General features: G+C 36.3%; 1 protein-coding gene across 2 annotated transcripts in view; it reads left to right on the top strand.

Annotated features, from left to right (window-relative positions):
* Positions 1-26,561, top strand: part of SATB2 (SATB homeobox 2) — a 176,703-nt gene that overhangs the window by 65,037 nt on the left and 85,105 nt on the right. For both annotated transcript variants that reach the window (XM_037523776.2, XM_037523775.2), the window contains 3 exons: positions 8,316-8,442; positions 9,735-9,858; positions 20,591-20,693. In XM_037523776.2, coding sequence (XP_037379673.1) covers positions 8,316-8,442; positions 9,735-9,858; positions 20,591-20,693 — 354 coding nt within the window. The remainder of the gene's footprint in view (positions 1-8,315; positions 8,443-9,734; positions 9,859-20,590; positions 20,694-26,561) is intronic.

The following is a 26,561-nucleotide window of genomic DNA, read 5'->3' as shown; positions in this document are numbered from 1 at the left end:
CCCCTGTGTCTTTGATTATTGAAGATATTTTAAGGGGACAAATGCTAGAGGGAAATCTCTTTATGTAAATGTATTTCGGAATAGAAAGGGAAAAAAAAAGTTTGTGTTACCTGCCAAAATTATCCCTTTAATTCAAAGCTCTCTTAGATAGTGATTAAACTTAGAACAATTATAAGAAAATATATACCAGATGAAATAGCTCTTAACCAGTGACAGAAGCTTAGAACCTATCCCAAATAATTTCTCATAACACTTTTCTTTCTCATTTGTCCTATTCCCGCATGTAATAGTTTTAAATGGCACTCTTATGAAATAAATAACTAAACACCAACCATATTTTTTTCATATCCTGACCAATATTTTGGCTGTTTTTCAGAAGAATTGGAATTTTGAAAATTAAATAAAGGTTTCTAAAATACCAACTTCAGAAAGTTTTATTTAATTTGTGGAATAATTTTGTTCTCTCTCTCTCTGTTTTTTTTTTTTTTTTCAATAGGGTCTTTATTAATTTAGTCTAGTTACTTAGTGCTTATATTAAATAATCTAATAAAAGTCAGGGTTATAACATAACGTTTCCCAAATGTGAAGCAGCATCTATTACATGAGACAAAATCTTTATGCTGCAAAATGTAAAAGCCATGTATAGAATTACAAGACACCAAATGGTGCTGTATATATATCTTTAAGTAGAATGTTTCTGCTGTGTATGGGGGAAGTCAGCTCAAGAAAAGATTGGCAAACAGTTGTATATCACTATAGTATGCTCAAAAACTGCTTTGAATTTCTTATTTCAGTTTTTCAATGCTAATAATGTTCCTGAAGATCATTTCCCCTGAAAGATATAGATATCCTTTAGGAATAAAAGCTAATGTTCTTCAAGAGTAAAAACCTGTATCATTTGTGTTTGTCAATAATACCTACAATTGTAATTGTGACAGATAGAGAAGTGGTTTGTGTGTGTGCATGCTGATTTTTAGATAAACTTATATAACAGTAAAGCCTCAACATTCTTCTGAATAGTGGAATTATTTATTTTTGTCTGGTGTTTTCTTTTGTATTGTTACAAATAGTTTTGAGTGTATTGTAGGTTCCCAGACAAGTGTGCTCTGAGGTTTTCATTAATTTGTTTAAGTTATTAATGGCACTTGAATAATGTCAGATGCTGAAAGATTATTATTTCATTTTTCATTCTATTTTCTCCTAATATAAGCCATTTGAAATATAGCCTTTAAAATTAAAGCAGAAGGTGTAGAAGAGTCTGGTTTACTTTGTTAAGTTGTATTGGGGTACTGTTAAGCTATGTAGTAAAAAAGGCAATATGTACACCTCTAAAAACTATTTTTGCCTTGCCTTTTTTCTCTTTCCTCATTGAAGAGTCATTCGTACAACAGGTTTAACAGTAATAACTGCAATTTATGCCTTTATGCCACCACAATTTGATGATATGTCACAGTCAGGCCACAGGTTAGAAACATAGGCTGAGTTATGGTATACTACTGGGTAGTGGTTTCCGGTGAGCTGATTTATGGATAAATAATTCTATATTCTTATTATATAAGACAGGCAGTTTTTAATTTCTTCAGCAAAGCATAGCTGAACAACAGAAAATTATATGCTATAGCATAGGGACTTGACCACTCTAGCCAGAGAAACAGATTCAATCAATGTCTTGAGTTATCCTATTTTTACAAGGGGTCTCATCAACAGTTGGTGTATTGTAAAAATAATACAAGAAGCCCCAAGGCTTAGTTAGTTGGAGGCTGGGGTTTTTATTGATACTCTTTTGCTGAGATCTTTTCCAGGGAGTTATGAGATATATAAACACAGTCTTTGGATAAGGAAGCTAATTTCTCTTTTTTTTCAGACTGAATTTTCATTTTGCTTTTAAAATTAATATTAAAATGTACCTGGAATAAAAAATTATTCAGAGTTGCATTATAGGAATACTGCTGCTGTCTTGCTGGGTTCCTGTATCTGTCTCACAGATTGATTTGTGGGCTTTAGTCTACAACATACCCAATACAGACTTATTTTATCAGCATTTCTCTATGTGCCACTGCAAACAGAATTATTCTTGTGTATGTTATAGGTGATCTGTTGGAGGCCTTCATAAATTAAATATTTCTCATATTTGGGGGACAGGGATAAAATCTATCATTTTGATTTATTTTAAGAGTGGTTTCACTTGGCTATGTGCTTAGCAATAATAAGCTAATCTACTTAATTATGAGCTCCATAATTGCAGGGACAGTGTGTATTGGGTTAGTGACTTATGCTGGAAACACAAAAGAAAAAATTGTTAAATGAATGAATAAGCTCAACATAAGTCCTTGTGATGTATATTCTGATATAATATCACCACATTTTATTTTATGCTTAACATTCACTGAATTTCTAAAAACTTGAATCAAAAGTTGATGAATTGTGATGTGAATTACTATCTCTCTTGTCTTTACATACTTAGAGGTAAATTATACTAATGAAATAAATTATGCATCTACTGAAAAAAGTATTTGATTTCTTTGAAATATGTTACAGACTGATAAAAGTAGCAAAAACATATAAACCCAAACAACTATTGATAATTTCTTTTTGGGAAATGTCAACTCTGACTGGTAGCATACTCTACATTGAGAGAGTAAAAAACTGATTTGCATTATGACATCTTTTTAATTTTAGACAAAAATTGCCTCCATTCCCAATCTAATTTTATATCACTAATGGGAAATTTACCTACAATTGCATTTTGTTATTTGGTCTAAAGGCATTACACAAAGAGTAGATTGGTCCTCTGTATTTTAGTGAACAGATTTGGCTGGATATAAACAATTTTATTTATATTGTGCTCAATTCAATCATGTTAACATTTGTATGAATTTCAACCCCAAAATTAAGGCCCATAATTTGTGAGTCAAAGACCTTGAAACTGCATCTGTAATAGTCCTGAGCACCAGACATTTTCTAAATGTTTTCAGATGATAAATTCCTTGGAAATAGAAAAGATGATTCGGGAAACAGTGTTTCTGTGTGAAATGAAACTGTGTGGAAAATGATTTTTTTCCAGAGAAGTCCCAAAGATAGTTGAGACTCCTCAGTCTTCTGAGCCTTGTCACCTGCTTGTTCATTGGCTTCATATATTCCATCGCTAGGATCTCACCTGGAAACTGTGAACTTGTCTTGGCCCTGCCCTCTGGGGGACCATCTTGTGATTGGTCATTGTCACGACAAACTGAGTAGAAAGTTATTGGTCCAGTAGTTAGAAATGTGTCAGATGAAGCCCAAGGTCTAGTCCTGACAGCCAGCCACTGATGTCCTTGAAAGGTCACTCTTTTCTGATCTTCAGTTTACTTCCAGGTAGAATACTGACCCCTGACTTCCCTCATAGTTCGAAAGGAACACTTTGCAGACTGTAAATTAAACATAAAGGAATATAGTTATAAAGTGAGTTTTTTTTTTTTTTTATCAGCTACACAAGAACATTCAGTGTACAGCTATGTAGAGAAGGGATTACTTCAGGCTGCATTGATCGGGACTGAAATTACTCTTGTGGCAGAATTTGAAAAACATGTACGAATTCTAAAAGTAAAGATTGGTGATCAGTACTCTCTAGACAGTGTGAAAGTATGGCAAATATTCAGAAAAGAAATGGGAATGGCCATTTATTGCACAGCTGCTGTCTGCCTGGCTAGGCTGGAGGTATACATAATAGCATCTAATTTAATCCACATTAGTGTTTCTCCTTTCTTAGGAGAAAAAAATATACTTGTACAGAGTGAGCACTGGAAACAATGGCTATATGCTTGCAGCTATGACATTTTTATTGATATATCTTCAATACTGTGAGTCAGCTATTACCCTCAATGGGCACACAGCCTGTTCTTTGTGCGTCTTCCAGGAACTCTAGCATCTGGTAGGGTCTGTATCTTTCCTTGGAAGCTAGTGAGAAGCTGTTGTGGTTGTAATTAGACATACCTACATGGCTTACATTAGCTCTTTTCCTTCCCTCAGAATGCATCTTTCTTTTACTATGCCTGCATTCCAGCATAGGTTATAATGGCTTCCTATAGCACTATTTTGAGGGTGTTACATGTACACTCAAGAACTTTCAAGGAATTTTTTCCTGATGTTTATCAAGCAGTTATTGTGTGCCAGCCCCAGGAAAAATTACCACTTTCACTTGTAGCCTCCTCCTTTTACAACTCTAAAGGGTAGGCTTTCTTTTTATTCCCATGTTACAGATAAAAGAAACTGAGACTTGGAGAAACTTAACAACTCACCCAAAGTCTCACAGCTGATAAGCAGAGGAGGCCTGGATGTTAACTCACACCTGATGCCTCCCTTTGCCCCTGACCACTGAGCTGTGCAGTGTGCTGCTGAGAGGAGCACCCCAGGCCTTCCAAAACTTGAACCAAACTTTTTCCAGTGTTTTCTTCTGATGTACCTTACCCTAGAACCAGTGTGCCATAACAGGATACTAAGAAAAGAGAAAGTTTGGTATTTGAAGTGATTTAGACTCTGTTACTTCCTAGTCATATTACTCATGGTAACCCCACCATTCTGAGCCTCCATTTCCTCATGGAAAAACTTGAAAGATATCTGGGGTGAAGATCTGATGGAAAAGTTGGAGGTTCACTTCTGTACACTTGGTGGTATACTAAATGGGAGGCTGAGGGGAAAGAGATTGTTATGATGATGTTTTGTTTTAAAGTATCTGTAGATCTGAACCTACTATAGTAAAAGGACAGGAAGCAATGGGACGCAAGAATGGAAGAAATGAGTGGGGTGTGGGGGAGGTGGGATGAAAAGGTGTGGGCATAATTGATATATAGTCCTCCTTTGTGATTTAAAATAATGAAGGCCTTGGGCCTCCCCGGTGGCGCAGCGGTTGAGCGCTGGGTTGCAGAGCTGCCCGCGGCCTCTGCAGCGCTGGTTCAATCCCCGTCTGCTCCCCGGCCACCGGAGGAGGGTCCCACATGGCGCGCAGACCTCTCCTGCTGCCCGCTGCTCCCCTCAGCAGTGTACTTCGGTCCTTCTGCCTGCTCTGCTCCCCGCTCTGGCTCTGGTGAATTCTCTCACCCTCCCGCACTTCAGTGCTTGTATGCATGTATGTATCAATCAATCAATCAATAAATCTTTAAAAAAAATTAATGAAGGCCTTTCATAGTCTCATGATTGGAGACTGAAAGATAATGAAGTCATAAACAAATCCTTGAGTCAATATTTTTTGAAATACAGTGACTATATCTTCCTTTCAAGAAGCATTAAAAACATCAGAATAACTATAAAACTAAAAACCTGTAAGCAATTATTAAGATAAAGGATATCCAGGCTCTGTACGTTTAGTTTACAGAGTCTATCTATAAAGTCAGTACTTTTATTGTTACATTTTACAGGTGAGGAACTGGGATATGGAGAAATTAAGTAACTTGCTAGGGTTACATAGTAGTTGGAGGAGCCAGAATGTGAACAGAGGCAATTTGATTTGGAAGCCTGCATTATTAGTCATTAACAATATAATGTTTCCCGATTGGATTTCCTCAGTTAGCACTTGACTACTGGCCCAAGTAATATTTTTGTCTATTTTATTTTAGAGAGGGAGGACTATGTGTAAGGACTACATGTCCAAAGAGGGTTAATGCATTTGACACAGACCTTGTTTGGAGGAAATACTTATTTAAAAGTTATTCCAAGTTCTTGCCTTGCTGGAGGAACGCAGCTTTCTGGACATATCTATCCTAGCAGATCCTGCATATGTAGACCCTGGTAGTTAGTTGAGCAAAGAACATGACTTCTAGGACCGTGCAGGTTAGTCAATATGTGAGAAAAAGAAAAAGCACAAACCACTTACCATTGCCCGAAAATAGCATTTGTCAACAGCTCTCTTCCAAGATGTGGAAACCAACCTGTAGCAGCTGCTCTGTGTGGCAGTATTAAGAGCTTTGAAGACACCTGTGTGTGTCTAATTCCAGCCCAAACAAGTCTCCTTCCGGCTCATGAAGACGGGGAGAGAATTTACTTACATGGAGGTTACTATTTCCAGTAGAGTAATTTGTCTATCATTTCCTGTAGTGATTCCTCCCTTCTACACTTTTTTTCACTGAAGTATAATATGTCCAATAAAATGTATGCATATTAAGTGTTCAGCTTGATGAATTTTGTCAATTTTCATACCCAGGCAACCATAGCGAAAACAAGAAATTCCCTTTTCTCCCTTTCCTGTCAATTGTTCCTGACATCTGCAGGTAGTTACTTTTTGGCTTTGAACTACACAGATTAGTCTTGTCTGTTCTAGTATTTTATATATGTGAAATCACACAGACACTCTGTTGTCTGACTGCATTGTGGTATATCCTTACAGGGAAACACTACAAAACAGGAAAAGGGGATGAACCATGGCATAACAGCATGGCTACATCTTTCCAGTTGTGCATTGAAGTTTGCTAATTTTTTTTTATCTTCATAATCTTACTAATTAAAACGACCCTCAAAATCTGCCTTTTTTACCTGCCTGACAGAGTACACAACTGCCAACTTCATTTTCCCCCTCTCTAGTCTCTTATAATAAAATATATCTTAAGAGTATGGTCCTTATTCCATGGTAATGATTTTTGAAAGGACTTTAAAGTTGTGGAGTAATTTTTTTCAAAGGCAGTATGATCGACACACTCTGTGGTTATTGTTTTAGTATTCCCTAGTGTCAGCAGGGTGACAGGAGCAGGGAGCACATGCAGCTGCTTGGTGTGACTGTCCAGCGGTTCCTGGATGTTCACTTCATGATGGCTGCATGCTGCTTGCTGTGCACTTTTCATTGTCATGGGAGAGAATGTTAGGGAAACTATCCCCACAAGAAAACAGCTTTTCTTGGCAAGTGAAATATGACTTAAGGAGCCAGAACTGGAGACATACGGTACTATGAATGAGAGCTGTGTTACTTTATTGGATCTGAGTCCAGGCACTATTTATACTGCAGCATATTCAGCACCAGATTGTTAAATCTTAATACTGAAACAGTGCATCATTTTAATATTTTTGTTCTGTTTATCCCCTGTTTTCAAGCATTATGTCAAGCATTGCGCATTCATTTATTTCATCTTGGACAGGACATGCCCTGACCAGAAAGTTCATTTTCCTATTATTAGAATTTTGCCCCATACTTATAAAGCATCATTTTGTGAAGTGTTTAAAAGGTCACTTGGGTATACAGGTGTTCTCTCTTTTTGATGATAAAAAGCATATTTTTTTTTAAAGAACAGTGTATTTGTACTCACCTGTGTCATTAAAAATCCTGTTTGTCTTCTATCACTAAAACAGCTGATTTTATGTGTGACAATTTCTGACATTCTGGGGACCATTGAATTTTTCACAGCATACACATAAAATTCTTGTTCTGTTATTTGTAAAATGGGGTTCTCTTTATTTTCCCTTGTCATTGTTATGTGTGCCCCATGTAGTAGGTAAGATGGGTTCATCTGATGAATGTGTTAGCATTTTCACCACATGTGGCTGAGCCCTCCTGTGCCTCTGCCTCTCACAAGGACATTCCTAAAATCACACCTCCATATACTCCATATTTAACTGGACTTTTATTCTCTCTCCACTGTCATTCATGTTACCATATGCAGCAGGAAACTCACAGGGAAAGTTACTTTTGTCATTCTAAAAGGAGATGAGGAATTAAAAGTAACAACAAAAAAAAAAGCGGGGAGCTGAAGGCATTTCTGCTATTTCTGATCTGTGGTCAATCATTGTACTATTGGAAAACAACCCCTCTTCCTGGTGAAATGAGAATCTGGAAGTGAAGTCTAACTGCTCCAAATGCTCATCAGCTCCAAACGCTATTCACACTGGGATCACACCACAGTCAGGATGTGACTGTGTGTGTGCTGAGCCCACACACAGGAATTTTCTTGTACAATTCAAAACCCAATCTTATATTTACTTAAGACTTTTTTTTTTTTGTCTATGAAATCAGCAGTTTGGTATATTTAGCATCAGTCTTAAGTTAGAATGTGAAACAAGACTTTGGGGGAAGGAAGTATCCGTATGGTTTTCTAAGTAATTTAAGAAACAGGAAAACATAAAAGAACCGATTGTCCGTGATTAAACCTCATCCTCTCATTCTCATCTTCCTGCATAGTTAACTCACTCAATTGTCAACCAGAAAGAAATAGGTTATTGCCCTGAGTTGGTTGTAAAATATCTCTGAGTGGGCCTTGAATGTTGACTATTGAGTGACCTTCTTAACATTGAACAAACAATGGGAAGGTTTAATAAATAGCAGATATGTGTTTATTATGTTTTTCTTCCCTGTGCAGGAATAATCAAGCTGGGGAGGTGGAACCCTCTCCCCCTCAGTTATGTGACAGATGCACCAGACGCAACAGTGGCCGACATGTTGCAAGATGTCTATCATGTTGTGACGTTGAAAATCCAATTACAAAGGTGGGTGCCCTTCTTTAGTAGCTGCTCTGTTGATCATAGAGGCACTGCGAAGATCTGTGTGTCCTGTCTTTGTTCATTTCTAGACATTGAATGAAATGGAAAAAAAAGGAGAGAGAGGAGAGAAGGAGGGCACTTCACCAGGCATCTTTATAGTCCACATTCCAACTGTTTTATATTTTGTTTTCAGAAGCAGTGAAGTGGTAACCTAGGGGAAACTTGATAAATCATTAAAAATCTGCAGTTCTTAGAGGGGACACTTTCCACAGCCCCTAATTTAATGGGTTTCTCTGCCTGGTTAAATGCTTAGCACGTAGTATTTGAAGAATAAACACCTCTGTCTGCTGTTTCAAGTTTGTGTGTCAGCGGTGAGTTTTTGCCTGTATAGCAGGCTTACCAAGAAGATGATGGCACCAGGTGTCTTTTTCTTCCTTCCTGGTGACCCACAGAGGTTCTGGGACTGATTTCTTCTCTTTCAGATTCTTCATCCAGAACAGTTATACCTCTAAAGAATTTAGAGGTTTTCTGCTCTTGTAAAGTGCTCTCCAGTCATATGACTTAAGGACTATTGTCCTGTAGTACAGAGGTTTTGAATTTGTAGCTTTTGGAGAATTGGCACTTGAATAGAAACCCAGTGTTCCCATACTTGTCTCTGAATGCTTTAGTACCCTCTTTTAAAAGGTTATTTATTTATTTATTTATTTGTTTGTTTGTTTTGGAAAGTAACATCTCTGAATTTTTCTATGAGGATGAAGACTGATGGAATATTTGTTTCCATTTGACCATAGGATCAAAACAAGGTGGGGTGGGAATTGTATGGGGACTATAACCAAGATGAAAATGCATACATTGTGCAAAAATGAAAAATGATGTAAAAAATATATAAACTTAAAAAAATTAAAAACAAAACAAAAAGAATGTACAGTAATTAAATTTGTATTGTGAAAGTTTATAATCACACTGCCTTGTCATTTCTATCAGCAAATTGGAAAGACCGTATTTTAAAGAATTAGCTTTTTTTTTTTTTTTTTTTTTTTTTGTATTCCAAGTGACTCTTAGGCAAGTGTAACAAGTGTAACAACTAACTTATAGAAACTGTGTTAGGTTGTGTCTGTCAACCTAGAGAAACAGTTCTGCTCCCCTTGCCTCTTTTATTGGGCCCGTGTTAAATGCTATCCTAGGCAGTTCTCCTGATGCTGATGCAGGACCTGGGAGTCCCCATGGATCTTGGGACCTCTCTAGTTGGGACCCTTTGTTAAGGTTTGCATATCATTCATTCTTACCTTGTTTTCCAGTTGTTCAAAGTTGGAAGACTTGCCTGCGGAGCAGTGGAACCACGCCACAGTCCGCAATGCCTTAAAGGAACTGCTCAAAGAAATGAACCAGAGCACATTAGCCAAAGAATGCCCTCTCTCCCAGGTTAGTATCTCCACATGGGGTTCCGGGGGATGTGGAAAGTGACTGGTGGTTTGACTAAGAGTGAGACACTCTAACTTAGACAGCTGTCTTTTCTCTATAGAGTCACTATATTTTAGGTGGATAAAATATGGGGTTTGTAGAACTTTTTCTTGTAGAGTACAAGTTATCACTTATTGAGAACATTGGTATGATTTGGATTTATTAAACTTGTACATTCACAGTTATTAACTTCTTACATATATCAGAGAAAATAAGTATCAGACTCCATTTCATAGCTCAAGAAATCGAGGCATACAGAAGTACTCTACCTGCCTCAACTTACTCAAATGAGCAAGTTGCAGGTTGAGATCCCAATCCAGACCTTCTCTGCCAAATCACTGCTTTACTTGGTCAGTGGAATGAATCAGTCATACCAAAATATTCAATAATAAATAGATTATTTATTTATTTTTAAGCCTATTCCCTGTCTAATGCAGAAAGAGATGATCGCTACATCATACAGAGATCTTATGTAGAGATTTTATAATGAATTCAACACATGAAAAAAGTGATTGATACTTCATTTCTAGTGGACTGATCATAAGCTCGAGTCACAAAAGTAAGGAATTGAGAGGATCAAAGGAAGGAAGCATAGAGGAAAGAATTGCCTTTTTCATTTGTGTTCATAGGCTAGGACCCCACTTTTTCTAAGGAGATAATATTTTGGTGCCTGTTCACAGTGGGTTATAGCAGTTGTGAAATGAACTCAGGTTGACATTATCTAAACTCAGGAATGGAAATCCATATCCTGGTGTGAGTTGCTACACTAGATTTAAGACAATGGGCTAATTACATGTTAGTCTAGTTCAAGGAAAGATGATATAAAAACTCAGTGTGCCCTGAGTTGTGTTCTAGGATAATAGTCTTTGCGAGAAAGAGGATGCTTCGTGGTTAAGAGTGTGTATTCTGGAATCAGATAGATCTGGACTCATGTCTTGTCTTATAAATATCAACTTAATGCACCTGTTTCTTTATAAGTAAAACCAGGACAGTTATAATTCTAAATAATATAATGAGGAATAAAATACACATAAAATACTTGGACTGGTAATCTAGAAATAATATCAACTATTGTTACTGGGGCATGATATTATCAGTGTGAACTGAGTATTTTTTATGTGTGTCTTAGAGAGTGTTTTGGAATTTAGAAGAGGACCTGATTACTGGAGTAGCAGGTAGCTAGATGGAAAGAGACACTATGTTTTTTTTTTGACCAGTAGTTATATGCCTGTTCTTGTGCTTGGGGCTTTCCTGCACACCATTTCAATATTTACCCAAAGTTGTGTATGTTGGCGTTAAAGCCTTATTGCTAGAATTTTTATTTATTCCAATACAATTGCTTATGAAGATATAATTATTTCAAATTTTTCTGATAATAAACAGAGACTGATAAAGAACAATTTAAGCAGACATTTTAAGTCATTTGTGCTGAATCTCACAATTAATGGTCTCTTGCACTCACGTGGAAGTCAAATGGGCTTTGTTTGGAAGGTGAACAAGCTCCTAATTTATTATCATCGACTCAGAATTTTACCCAGTACTTCTAAGATCTATAGAAACTTGGTTCAAACTGATCTACTGTGATTAGGTGCTTTGTTTATAACTATAAGACTAGACTAGAGAGGCAACAAGAATGAAAAGAACCCAAGTCATAAGCTGAGAGCCCTGAGCTCTTATCTCAGTCCTTTTATCCTGGATTGATTCCTGTGCCAGTCCATTCATCTTCAGAGTCTTGTTAAACTCATCTCTAAACTGGGCATGACTGTATCTACATGTTTTACATAATTTGCAAGTGGAATTAACTATTTTGGAACATTTGCCATTGTTCAGCCTTTACCGAAATATTCCTGAGGGTGGGAGTAACCTAACAGGTAGCCTTAGCATTATAAATCTAACAAGGCAACATCTTGAGTATTTTTTTTTAAATAAAAATATCACTGATACACCATTAGTATATAATATTATATAAATTTCAGGAGTACAGTTTCACACCTTGATTTGTGTATAAGCCTCACCACACCTTAGCACCAAAGTTCTAGTGTCACCTCATTATCAGATTGATACCTTATGTTATTTTAAAAATCCATGCAAAATTTATATTCTACTCTATTCATTGTGTTTTTGATATTTTTAAAAATGCCACCAGAATCACTTTGGCTGTTAAATTATTAACCTCCTCTGTCCAAGTGAGATTGGTACTCCAGGAAGATGTTAATCTCTGACTTTAGTAGCCCCTGCACACAGTGCTGGTGACCCCGGAATGCTTCAGTTTGATGCTTGTTTTTACACATGTGATTCCTTCTAGCTAGCATGCACTGCTCTCTTTTGCTGATGAAATTGTCTTTTAAATTCTACCTGGAAAGTCACTACTGGTGAAGTACCCTGACCTCCTGGTTGAAGTAGTTACTTGTTCTGCTCTTAGTAACCTTTTGCACACACTCCTGTCACAGCCCTTATCACAGCCTGTTGTCAATGTTAGCTGTCAGGTCCCGTCACTCCATGTACTGCCCACAATAACAGAAGTCATCTCTTGTTTATCTTTTGTCTCCTCAGCATTTAGTACAATGTATACCTTCCATATCGCTCTTTCTCTAATATAGGGTTCTTAACCTTGGCCCTATTAACTTTTGGGGCTTGGAAAATTCTCTGTGAGGGGGACTTTCCTGTGTATTGTAGGATGTCTTGCAGCATCTCTGGCCTCTACCCACTAGATGCCAGTAGCATGCCACCTCCCCCCTACCCCCTGTAGTGACAATCAAAATGTCTCCAGACATTGCCAAATGGCCTAGAAGGGGAACAAAGTCACTCTCTGTTGAGAACTACTGCTCTAATGTGTTTAGTGAATTAAATATAAAAAATGTTTCATAAAGTGCTGTAAAATTTGAAGTTTTATTATTTTAGCAGTATTCTTGGCAAGTCTAAGATGCTTTGGACTAGAAACAGTGAATACAGTAATTTGGTGGTAGATGACCCACACATTTTCAGTCAAACAGGAGCTTAATTCTATTGCTTACATTTGGGGGAGATTTGATTTCAGGTTCTGGTATGCTGTGTGATTATGGAAAATCCCACGGGGGTAGTCCTTCTCAGCCCATGTGGACATGCAGTGTGGCTCCCAGCTTCCATCCTGCCACTGTTACTTTTAAACATCCCTGATAATTCATTTGATTGTATTTCAGTGTGGAGAGAAACTCACCTATTTTATTGGTGGCTGTCGTAGAACCAGGTGAATTCCTTTTTTGGAGATTAAACCTATATGATGTGAAAAAGAATGCATTTTCTTCTAAGCAAGATGAAGCAGTAATTCCACAATGTATCCCACCACCATTTCAGGAGGCCCTGTTAAGAGTCGGGCACTCTATAGTGGACTGGAGTACGGTGGTGAAGATGAGAGAGGGACTAAGTTTTCAATCTAGGAAGAAGAGAGTGAAGCACACTCAATACTTAATACTTAAAATTTTAATTTAAATAGGAAAGGTAGGATAGTGGACTATTTAAAATAGACTCAGCTGGTGAGTAAAAGATGCCTGTATTTGAAATAATTCTTTCTTATTATCCCTAAGCCAAACTGTACTTGCTATTTCCTTACTTGAGTTTGGCAGTTATATAAAGGAATGCTTCAGTGGTTAGTATATATTTTCACGAACATCCCAGTGGCCTATAGTTCAAAAGAACAGCCGTAAAGGAAGAAGAAAAGAGTGGAAAAGTCCACAAAAAGCAACAATTGTAGTCTGAGACACACATATCTATATATAAGAGGGAAACTGCAATTTAGCTATTCTCTGGCCAGATCCTTAGAAAGTATAGATTGTGTTTGTGTGCCTAGGTGTCTATTTTTTTTATTAATTAATTTTTTTCTTATAATGTTTGCTTTCTTTACTCAAGTGTAGTCCCCATAGAATTTCCACTACACATTCACCCATGCACCACCACCATAGTCCCTTGTGCTCTTCCCACCCTCATTTTGATCCCTTTCCTTCCCCCTCCCCTGCAGAATGTCTCTGATTTATAGTTGTCTGTTTATTTTTACTTTATTTTGTTGTGTTTTTGTTATTATTATTTTTCCCCCTTGATCCTCTATATTCCTCCTATAAGTGAAACCATCTGGTATTTTCTTTTTCCTTTTGACTTTTTTCATTGAGCATAACCCCTTTAAGCTCCATGCGTGTTGCTGTGAATGGCATGAATTTATCTTTTTGATTGCTGAATAGTATTCCATTGCATATATATATCACATCTTCTTGATTCAGTCATGTATTTTTGGGCATTTGGGTTGATTCCAAGTCTTACCTATTATAAATAGTGCTGTAATAAACATAGAGGTGCATGTATTTTTTTGAATTAATGTTTTTGTGGCCTTTGGATAGATCCCTAGGAGTAGAATTGCTGCGTCATATGGTAGCTCCATTTTCAGTAGACTGAGGAACCTCCATAGAGCTTTCCATGGTGGTTGGGCCAGTTTGCATTTCCACCAGCTGTGCAGGATGGTGTCTATTTTTTATTTCATCTTTGAAAATGCATGTATGTGCTGATAGTCTCTTCCTGTTTCCTTGATATCCTTGAGTCACCACTTTCAGTCTCTTCCTCCAACCACATTGTCTGAACTAAGCATTCTAATTTATATGTTTTAGGCACAGATCTCCATTATTAAATGTTTTTCTTCAATTATTCTAATTTGAATAAAACATTATGTATACATCTTTCTGTGACTTATGTATTCTTTCCTGAGGAAGAGTTAAAAGACAAAACCCTAGGTCCTCAGGGTTTTGATCCTTTAAGTAGAACTAACAGCACCTGCCTTGTCCATCCCATAGGTTATGATGATGATCATATGGAATGATGAAAAAGCCAGCTTCACTCACTGAAAATTGTATTGAAAGAACAGTAATTTGTGAATGCATGCACTTCCTGATGTCCCTTGGCCCATCATGTATACTCCATGACTCCAGATATGTTTTCAAAAATATTTTTTTGGTGTGGCAAAATAATATATAAGTTTATCATCACAACAACTTTCATGTTTACAATTCAGTGGTTGATCAACCGTGTAGACCAGTGTTGTGTAGCCAGTTCCCACTGTTCCAATTGTTAATCTTCAGTTCGCATATGTAGTGGGCATGCATCCTGTCTCATGTTAGTCAGGAGCAACTGTATTATGTTTCTGCCGACTCTCTGTTTCAGTTATATTCACGTGGAGTTGAGTTCGAGGCCCAACCTCATGAACTCCTGTTGAAAGTCTCACAGTAACAACTTGGAAGGGATTCCTAGCCAGGTGACTGGGATGACCATGTTTCATTATTGCACAGAGTGAAGAGAGACCACATCTTGTGCTTGCACTTTTACACAGGTCATCTCTCTGAATCCTTAGTCCTCTGAGCAGGTGTCAGTATCCCGATTTCACAAATGAGGAAGCCTCAGATGAGCAAGTCATTCAGCAGCAACTTATGTGAAGGGCTGTCAAATGTAGTCCTTTCATCCTCCAAAGTCTACTGGAAAGTTTTCTTTCAACTCCAAAGAAAAACATTTCAGTTCTGATAGTATAGCTCAGAAGTAGGCATAGAAAGGAATGGTAGAAGGCTGCTGAATGACACTAAGTTGATTTTTTTGTGACAAAGCAATTCTTCCAAATCAATTTTTTGCCTTTAATAACCTTAATTGAAATATCATTTTAACGTCATGTTTATCATATTATTTAACATATCACAAAGGGGAAGGAAAAGGCTGAAAATGATACAGGATGTATATATTATTCATCATCTACATCCTTCTCTTTCCCCCAGGTGGAAAGGGAGGCCAGGAGCTTCCGGGCTATCCCCCAACCCCAACTGGGACACTCTTCTTTCTCAGACAGGGGATTTTCACTGACATGATATGTTATCATTCACTTTGGTTTAAAAATGCTCCTTTTTTTTTTTTTAAGCAACTGTATTAAGTTTCAGCAGCTTAACTACTCTTAGTATAACATTGCTGCTCCAGCAAGTAAATCTTACTCAGCCAAGGCTATTATGGCGAAGGCTATCCTATTATTTTATCTTTTTGAGAAGAGGAAGAGGGTGTGCTCAGATCTCTGTCCTTGCAGGTGTATTGTACAATAATCTTAACTTGTGTTTATTCTTTTGCTTTCCTATTAAGTTTAAATTACTTTTAGGCTACTTAATTTTCTCTGATTTTTAGCATCTTAACTCATATAAGGGGGCTGAGGTTAAAACTTTATGCTTTAATAATTTCACTTTTTTCTTGCTTTTCTAAAAAATTGCTTTAAATTTCCTTTATTGAGCTTGTGCTACCGGTGGAGGTGGTGATGAGTATTTTATTCCTTTCACTAATTTCTCTCTTTTTGAGACCCACAAACCACTGTGGGCCAGGAGACACTCTTCTTTGTGTTTGACTGCTGTTTGACTTTACACAAGATGCTTCTTCATTCTGAGCTTCTCGTCCTTCAATTTGAAAAATGGAAGCATCCTTGTAATCACAGACAACATCTGTTTTGTGTTCTAGTAAAAAACAAACAAATGAAATACAAATTTGTCTCGGGAAACTAAAAGAAAGCTTGTTTTTAGATAAGGCAATCTTCTTAGCTGTGTAAGTATTAATAATGTTATAATATTCTCTTGCAGTTTGGCTTAAGCAAATTCAAATTATCTAGTAAACTTTAGAGTAATTCTCCTATATTTTGATTTCTCAAATACCTTAGTTTTTTAAAGAAAGAAATCTCAAATATACGTAGCAAACTATGTGTCAGAATGACTGAAAATGACGAAGCATACATTATTTCCCCTTCTAAAATGTCTGTATTTAAAGTTTCATGATTAATTACAAAGAAGTCTGACATTTTCAAAAGTTTCTGTAGTTGAAAAGACATTTTGAATCTTCCTATTTGATAAATAATATTTTCATAAAAAGTTTTGTCTACAATCACTGTCTGTGAGGTGCTGAGGGACATGAGATTGACTCTCTGAGGGACATGAGATTGACTCTCTGAGGGACAACCTCCGTGGCCAGGAGGGTTGTTTTTTTTGCCTTTGTCCTGTCTTTATAAGCCACCACCATGCAAAGTAGAATCTGCTTAGTAAATGCAAAGCCATTTTAATATTAGCCTCACTAAAACATAATCCTTCTGTTGAAATTTTAAAAACAACAATGCTGGTGCCTGTATGGCTTTGGCATGGATAACCTAAGAATTGGTTGCATTCTGAATTAAAAAGGTAAACCAAGATCTTGTTCACTTATCAAAAAAGGTGTGGAGATCTTTAAAGTCCAATTGTATGGCTGCTGTAAAATGATTGGAAAACATAAAAGAACAACACTAAGTATAAAATTATATACATATTTTAAAAAGCAGTAAATGGAAATGAGATCTTTTTTGGCAGGGTGGTAGGTAGGAGAGATTTTAATCATTACTCATTCCATTTTGCAGCACTGTGTCTCGTCAGGTCTAAGATACTATTGATTGTAAGATACTGGCTGATTTCAGTGACATTAAAGACATTAAAGTATTTAAACAATGTGGCTGTGGAATGAATGAAATGTGATAAATACAGAGTTTCTGTGCCCCAGGACCTCTGGAGAACTTTGTTCCCTGTGGAGTAAAAGTCAGTATGTGATAGGTCTGTGTTAACCCCTTTCAGTTTGTTTATAATGAATTGAATTTTGATAGTTTAAAAATAAATTAACAGGGCCTCCCCGGTGGCGCAGCGGTTGAGCGCTGGGTTGCGAAGCTGCCCGCGGCCTCTGCGGCGCCGGTTCGATCCCTGGCTGCTCCCCGGCCACCGGAGGAGGGTCCCACATGGCGCGCAGACCTCTCCTGCTGCCTGCTGCTCCCCTCAGCAGTGTACTTCAGTCCTTCTGCCTGCTCTGCTCCCCGATCTGGCTCTGGTGAATTCTCTCGCCCTCCCGTGCTTCTGACTGTACCCAGTGCATGTATAAACAAAACAAACAAACAAACAAAACAAATAAATAAATAAAACATGCCTCTATTAAAAAAATAAATAAATAAATAAATTAACACTAACATGAAGATGATCTTGTAGTATATGTCTAGAGTATTCTGGTGAGGCCTAGTGATTCAGTCTCAGGCTGTGAGCATTGAACAGCCTAAATTTAGGGTTAGAGAATGTTCATATTTAAAACTGGAATAATGTTTATGTTTAAAACTGGACCTTTCATCTGAAATATCCCCAAGTTGTACCTTTTCTGTTTGTAATTTAGTGCTGTTAATTGTTTTATTTGGTGAATTTCATATAGTGCTGATCACAAGCCTATAATGATGAATTATAAAATTCTTACCAAGAAAACTATTTTGAGTATCAACTATGTGTAAAAAACCTTCAGGGAACTAATATGAGTAAAATATGCCAAAATTTAAAGAGCCCTATCTTGTGACTAAAATATCTCATTATCTTAGAAAATGTATTTGCTTACCCAATTCCTGTGCTCAGTTCATAGCATAAACCCATTTATTTTTTGTTCTGTGATGAGAAGATACAGAAAATCATTTATATGAATAGGGCAAGAGGAAAAATTTGAGTCCCCAGGTAGGCACTGCCTCCTTTTTAAAAGTGTGTGAAACTAACTCTAGTATAGGACATGGTGATGGAGCTAGTGGGAGCACAGATATTCATTTCCTTGCTTCCTAGATTGACACTGACCTTGCACAGTGTTGATGAAGATGCATCTGGAGCTAGGATAAATTAGGCAGGCTATAGAGCTGAAGAAATATAGATTATCTGGAATCAGGTTAATATGGATTTATTGTCTGGTCTTATAGGCATGGAAGATTGAGAGACAGCTCTAGGCAGTATTTGGGACCCATTCCATTTTAGTCTGCTTTCTAGACCACTTTGAAATAGGTTTATCTAATATGACTCCTACTGTGGCTATATATTCAGAGGGTAACATTCATACATACAACATAAAAAGCTAACTAGTACATCTGCAATTATTCACATATACTAGTGTGGCTGATGGAAAATTTTCATTATGATGACATTTTAATTTGGCATTTTTAATTTCATCTGTGTCCCTTTTCATCTGCTATATTTCAGTGACTCAGATATCCCACATCAAAACTATATTAGATATGAAGGAGAGAGAAAAATCAAGCAGAGGCAGTTACTGTCCTCAGAGGTCTCAACATACAAGGACAGAGAGAAGAACTCAGTCTTGAGATGAAACTAGCCCAGCTAGCCAAGACAACTTTTTTTTTTATTCCTTTATTAATAAAAATACACAAATGCTTTGGAATAGTAGAATTCCACTCATCGTATAAGGCAGCAGACAAGGCTTTGAAAGTTCTGTGATGCACTCAGGTGATACTGGTTCTTTGTGTTCCTAAGCTGTGTTCGGATCCTCAGAATAAAAGAGTTCTCCTTACTGTCTCTCTTTAGAGGACAAAATGGTCACTGAGATCAGCAACTGGGAAAGGATATGCTATGTAGAAAGGGCCAAAGAGGTTCCTGTGAAATGATTTAGGATCCCTGTTCTCCACCATTACTGCATAATGATTGAAAAAGAGAGGGGGGTACAAGGGTTCACAGAGGGAAATCTTTTAAATGGGAGTCTATGCAGGTCTGTCTGCTGGCATTAAAAACCTCCTGGTAAATAAGTCTTGATTTATCGTTATCCTTTTGTCTTGACTACTTTGTAGAAGTGCCATTAGAAGTTCTAAGATTTCACTGAACTGCCCCATATCTGGGGATATCTTTTTAAAGAAAGATGAGATTTCAAGACTGGATATAAAACCTTACATAGGTCATTTGGATCTCTTGAGTTGTTTATGTCCATTTGTTTTTAGACAGACTTTGTAGATATAAAATCTACATATAAAATACACAAGTACTATCACAGTCAATTCAGGTATAAGTTAACATCTGCCACAAATGTTGGTCCAAACATACCATATTGACTGAAAACATCTCTGCAGGAAATTGAATGCAAGGTGTGCAATTAAAATTTTTAATTTTTCAGTGGTAAGTCAGCTTATGCTTCTCTTCTCTTTCCTTTTAACTTCAACTACAAACAAATCATTTGAAAGGTTCAGAGCTGAGGAGGAGGATGGGGAAGAGTAAGAAGGAATCATGTATTTAAGTACTCAGAAAGTTTTAGCTTTGATTCATTTTTGGTTGAAATGCAGTTCAAGTATTATGTTTAGTTTCCCCTGCTCTAAAATAGTACTGTTAATTTTTTCATTTGGTGAATTTTTCACACAAGTGCTAATCACGCGTTTCTATAAATTATATTAATTTAACTTATTTTCCTAAATGTTGTTCTGCAGTGTGTAGCACGGATGTTCTCAGATTCTTGGCTGTGTAAGCTTGTTGCAGTTGGAAGAGGAACAGAAACATCTGAGGCATTATTTGGATTATGGATACTGAAGCATCTGATCTCACCTTTTGCTCTGATTCCTAAATCAGAAATGTTCTTTCCCGTTGCATTTAATCTGTGTGTCCTGCCTCCTTCATCTTTGACATTGTCCCAGGCTTGGTTTTTTGGGGAGAAAACACTGTCATGCAAGAATAAATTAGAGGAAGAGTAAATTTAGATGATCATGTTTGATACTTAAGACTTTCATTTGCAGTAGGGTGACTTCAAATACAAAGACAAAAGAGATTGGTGTGGACTCGAATGTGCGCTTTCTTGTCTTTTAAAAGGAATATTCATATTTATGAAAGACAACTTTTTTCTTTCTTTTCAGAGTATGATTTCATCCATTGTAAATAGCACATATTATGCCAACGTGTCAGCAACCAAGTGCCAGGAGTTCGGGAGATGGTATAAGAAGTACAAGAAGATCAAAGGTAAACTGATTTTTTTTTTTTGTATTTAAAACCTATTTTCAGTTTCTTATTGATTCTTTAGAATTTATGCTAATTTAAATTAAATTTATGTGATATTTGCAATGGTAAGGGACGATCCTTAATATTTCCATTAATAGATCCAAATTGTTTCCTTCTAAACTAAGATGATATTAGAAATGAAAGCATAGTTAGCATAATAGGTGAGGTTTATACTTCTTACAAGAGAAGATGCCAAATGAAACCATTTGAATGGTTTATTTCAGATAGATATGTCTAGTTAAAAAGCTTAATCAGACCTTAATCAGACCTTGCGTGAGGTCCGCGCGGGGCGTAATAAACTTTCCCTCCCTTTGAGAAATGTTAAAAAAAAAAAAAAGCTTAATCAATAAATCATTTCCATTAATATATTAATGAAAAATTAAAAGCAATCATTCCCCATCAAATCAGCACTTACAGTTTAAATACCAGTTAGCACACTTGAGTGACTGTTGTGTAACTGAATACCTTTGGTCAGAAGGGGAGTTTTGATGTGATTATTTGGAAACAATCTAGAGCTGTGGTTTTAAGCAAAGGGACTCTGCAGTCAGGCAGACTTGTATTCAGATTTTTGTCTTCCATTAGCTAATTGTGTGAACCTGAACATGTTATTTAACTCCACCATGACTTAATATCCTCACCTGAAAATGGAGAATAATGAAAGTATCTAAGTCACTGGATGGCTATGAGCACTAAGTAATACCAGCCCATTGTAACCTTTTGATAAACAATAGCTGTTATATATTATAAGACCATAATAATAATAATTAATAGTACTACTAGTAGTAGTAGTACTAGTAGGGTAATAGATATGGAATTTTGTCTGAAACTGAAAGGACAGTTGTTGTATAAAAATGACATGCTATTTAGGCCATTCCTCTCTTTAAAACTGATCAGTGATTTTAGCCTTTGTGAATATGTCAATATTGGACAAATTCTGTTCTCACTTCCATTCAAATACTATACAATTCAAATGTTACCAGCTGATGAGGGAAATTGGAGAATTTTTTGTGACATCATAAGTTGATTTTGGGGATTCTTTCTAGTCCACATTTTGCATGATTATGACACCATCTATCATGCTTTATTATAGGTACTCATAGCCTTTCTAACAGTTTACTGCCCCATTTAAGGGTCAAGTGACAATTTGTAGTAGGCAGGTAAAAGTAAAGGATGGATTGATCTGTTTTACTACCTTCAGGTTTCCTCTGTGGAGGCAGTTTTAAAATAATGCATGTTTGGTGTTTGATATTGAATATTTGGGAGCTTGATTACAAGGTTAGCTTTTGATGAAATGAGCTTTACGTTCATTGGCTACATATTTCTAATTACAAAGGAATGAGAGCATATTATAGTAAATATTCAATTTATAATACAAGTCAAGATGTTAAAACTACCCAGGAGAAATTAAATGCACTGAAAATTGAATTAATATTTCTTCTTTTCAATGTATTCTAAAATTCTTAGGACCTTTTAGATTCTAGTTGGTATACTTGCTTTAGAATGTTATTAATATTAACTCTTGTACAGGATAAGATGAATAGCTCCTCATTATAAGACATGATTTTGTGGTTCAGAAGGGTTTCTTTTTTTCAAGTGTTGTCTCCAAGTTTTTCTTTTAAAATAATATTGTTAAAGTGCTTGAACATATCCTCTTTGGCTCAAAAGAATCACATGGCTTCAAGGTCATTTGTTAGATCCAATTTGCTTGTTGTTAAAAGAGAAAAGAAGAGAGTGTCTCCTTTTAATAGGCAGGGACATAATTCCAGATTCAGAAAGACTGGAAACCCTTCACTCTAGTGTTTTTAGAATTGCCACTACAGAGTGTGTGTTTTGTGCTTGTGTGTATCTGTTCACACACACATTAACACTTATGTCTTCTACTTTTCTCCTTAGAGATTCAATTCTCAAGCTCTATTTTTTCCCCAAGATAGTAAATGCACAGTTAAATGTTTAAGTGCTGTAAAAGCAGATTGAGACCTTGATTTCAATCATAGGGTCAAGGATCTACACCTGAAGAAGCTGCCAGACACTGTGTACACATGCTATTCAAGGAGATGGAGCTAGTTATTGCTGTTGGAAAGTGTGTGTGTGCGTGCGTGTGTGTCAGTAGGAGGAGAAAAGGGGAGGTTAAGGTATGTGTGAAGTAAACACAAGCTGCCGTAAAACAGTTCAAGTGGTGTTGATTCATCAGCCAAGGGAGTGGGAGGAAAAACAAAGAATTCATGACAGGTATAATGGTGTACAGAAAATAAACACCCAGGGAAGTGTGTTTTATTAACTTTCAACCCTACAGAAAAGGAAGTGTTGGACCTTTCTGGGCACATTTTATTGAATAGCAGCACCATGCAATGAATAGATGTCACTGTAGGAGCACCAGTCTAGTAGCATCCATCCCTCCATGAGAAAGGAATGACTTTGTTTGCAAAATTTCTGTTTGTGTCCACCCATTTTCAAAATGAATTAAAAAAAAAGTAGTAGTGAATTTCAAATCTGGAAATCAGTGGTAGTAAAACCAGAATTCTAGCTTAGGGCTCTTCCTGAGAGCCCAGAAGTTAGAGTGCCATGTGCTTCTTTGCCTACCCCCACGCTGTTTCCATTCCAAAGTTACTAGTTTATATGTACCATGGTTCATATTCAGTATAGAATAAAATCTCAAGCTAAACTACTGATGTTCCAACCTAAATGCTGACTGCATTGTTAAATATGTTTCCTATTATCTGCTAATGTCTGTTTTAATAAAACAGTGGGAACTAAATGGTTGCTTCTTAATCAAAACCATGATTTCCTAAACATAAGCTATGTGATTCTGTTACAAATTGCCACATATAGATCTCCTAGGTCAATTTTTTTCTTTTCTCATAGAAATAAATAAACAGTAAAAAAATTATATACTCTGGAAGATCAAAAGTAAATATGAGTAAAACCTGGCAAAAATAAAAGTCTACTGGAAGGATTAAAAAAAAAAAGATCAGATTTCAAATTCTATAGTTAATGCTTAAGTAAATATGAGAAAAATGAACAATCAATAATTTGATATCATTAAAAACAGATGTAAAAACTATATACAAATGGGATTGTCTAAATTTTGAAGTAAACATTTTAATGTGCATTTTTTGAATTTGTTGTTATTATAGCTAAACTATTTACACTTATTCTTTAAAAAGTCCTAAGTTGGTTTGGCTTAGTATGTTAACTTTATTTTCCCCAGTGATCACAGCAAAACAAAATCTGTTTACCTTTTTTCTTTAATTTCAAAGACAATCATGGTTGACACAGACATATTTGAGTTAACATTAGTGTTAATTCAGGATAGATGGGAAGACAGAGTTTGTGTATTCTGGTTTTAAGGTCCAGAACCATGAACCTGCTTCCCAGGAGTTTTTGATATTGAATAAAATGAAGCGGGTCGATGGGCAATAGGCTGATTTAGACTGCATTTTTTTTTTTATTGCTGTTCATCTTTTACTGTAATTGCTTCTGGCTTAGATTTTGCAATGTAGAGCTCAGAAGCTTTCAAGAATGAGAAAAAATATATATCATGTATAAAAGCAAAAAAAAGAAAAGACCAGTATTGACAGTTGTTTCATGTGTGAGAGTTTTAATATTAGACGCACATATAATCCATGAGGATTTAGAAACCTTTGTGCTATTACAAAAAATTATTTCAAGAATTCTTGGGATTATGAGGGATTTACCCCATCAATTTTACTTTCATAAACCCTACATATTTTAATAAAACACTTTTTTAAATACCTAACTCTTCATTTGTATTAACTCTATTTAGATATAAACTTGCCCCATAATTTTTTGAAAACCAAGTGGTATTATACTTTTATGGCAATCTACTTTTGCAGGAGCTCTTAGAAGAACAAGAAAGCATCTTATAAGAATAACAAAGAAGGCCTCATATATTTTAAATATTTTAAATTAAATATTAATAAGTTAAAAGAAAATAATTTTATATCTCAAATATTTTTCATCTGGCACCAAAAGCAAAATGAGCTGTCATCTTTGGTCAAGTCAATTTCAAGTATTTAATATGTCACAAGAATTAAGGGGTCATTGAAAGTTCATACAAATGCTAGTGGATATCTTAAAATTACTTGTGTCATAAAATAATACCACCAGAATGAGCAGACCTAACCAAACCCCATATTTTGGCCAGAAAGCAAAATTATCCCTAACACTTTCGTTTTTCAGTCATTGCTCAAGAACCTCCTGATTGCTAGTTGTCTTAATTTTATTTGTTTATTTGAGCTTATTTTGCAAAACATTAAAAAGCTGGGAGAAATGAAGATTTTAAAAACCAGTGTTACTTCCCCAAGCCTAGTTTATTCTAGTAATCAGTATTTTATCTGACCCTGTCTGATCTAGTCTTGCAAGATCAAACGTCCAGGCCAGCAAGCAGACAGTAAACAAAGTCCATGAAGGGTTTCAGTAAACACAAAGATTAGATGTTGAATGAAAATTAAACTCCTTGAACTAGTCTTCTGTACTAAAGTGGTTAAGTGGGTTGTGATTAAAAGAAATAAGTAATTATGATCATTATAGCTGAAATGATATAATGTTACCACATTTAAAGCACCTCTTGTACCCAAAAATGATTGTGTCATTTACAAAGTGGTGCCTCACAGTGGAATAGAGAAATCGATGTCCCCTGCCCTGGGTCTGTGTGGCAGCCCTGGCTCAGCCATGGTGGTATCAGTGGTCAGGACAACGCCTTTAATCAGCTCTCAGTATGCTGCCTCTGCTGTTGTTTAGTTCTGATGAGGTAAAAGTAACTTACTTTTGTCTACCTAATTCTAAGTCATGAGAGAAGTTTGCTTTTTCAGTTTTGGATCTAAAAGATGTTCGGCAAGGAAATTTGTCGTCTTGGAGAGCATGTAACATAGAGAAATGCTAGGAAGAGTAGTGGGAGGAGGGGGAAAATAATTGGGGGTTTCTTGACTTTGTCAAAATGGGAACTATGATAACATTGGAAGGATATGTTTCCTTGTGGTATGAAAACAAAGGGGACATATATCTAAGAAGGGTAAGTGGAAAGGAAATGAAGATAACAGATACCAATGTAGTGAGGAACAAATTTATAATAAAAGTAGCAAACTGCAGCATTAGGGTTAAGTGTGATTGCCACACACTACCCCACACCCCTCCCCAATACTCAGGAGAAAGAGGATGGAGCCAATGAAAGCTAAAAACCGAAAAAGAGGAGAGTGATAATCAAGAGCTTGACAAAGTAGGAAGGGTGGAATCTGAGACACAGTTGATGTTTTGCTTTTGAAAGAAAGAAAAATGGCTATGTCTTCTTTAGAAGCTGAAGGAAAGGAGAGGAGAGATCAGAAGACAGGCTTTAGAGATAGAGCAAATAGTAATGAATGAAGCAGCTCATGCCATGTGATAAGAGTGGGGAGATTGTGATTATCTAGCAATGAAATAGAGAGTGGCTGGGATGGGGCCTTGGTAAGGAGAACCTGCAATAGATTCTAGAAGAATAGTATTTGGGAAACAATGAGAAGGAAGTTGGGAGTTGAGCTGAGGTGATATAATTAAGGATTTGTAGTGGTTCTTGCCTCTCATTCTTTGATTTACCTTTATGTTTCTCATAGTTTTAGATTTCCATTTATTTTTCCAGAACCAAAAGTTAAGCCTGAAAATCAAAGATAGATCTGGTCATGCCTGATGAGGAATCTATAGACTTGTGAATGGTGATTATTTTTTGTATGTAGACCAGGATATGTTCCACTTAAAATCTGGTATGATTGTGGTAAATTCTTTTTTAGGGAACTACTGGGTAAAAATCAGAGAAATCTCTTGGTTTATTGATAAATT

This window comes from Talpa occidentalis, unplaced genomic scaffold (assembly GCF_014898055.3).
Source record: "Talpa occidentalis isolate TD23 unplaced genomic scaffold, MPIMG_talOcc4v2.1 talOcc4.3, whole genome shotgun sequence".
NCBI classification, from domain to species: domain Eukaryota; kingdom Metazoa; phylum Chordata; class Mammalia; order Eulipotyphla; family Talpidae; genus Talpa; species Talpa occidentalis.
The sequence above is the reverse complement of the archived record's forward strand: the minus strand, read 5'-3'. Positions and strand labels throughout refer to the sequence as shown.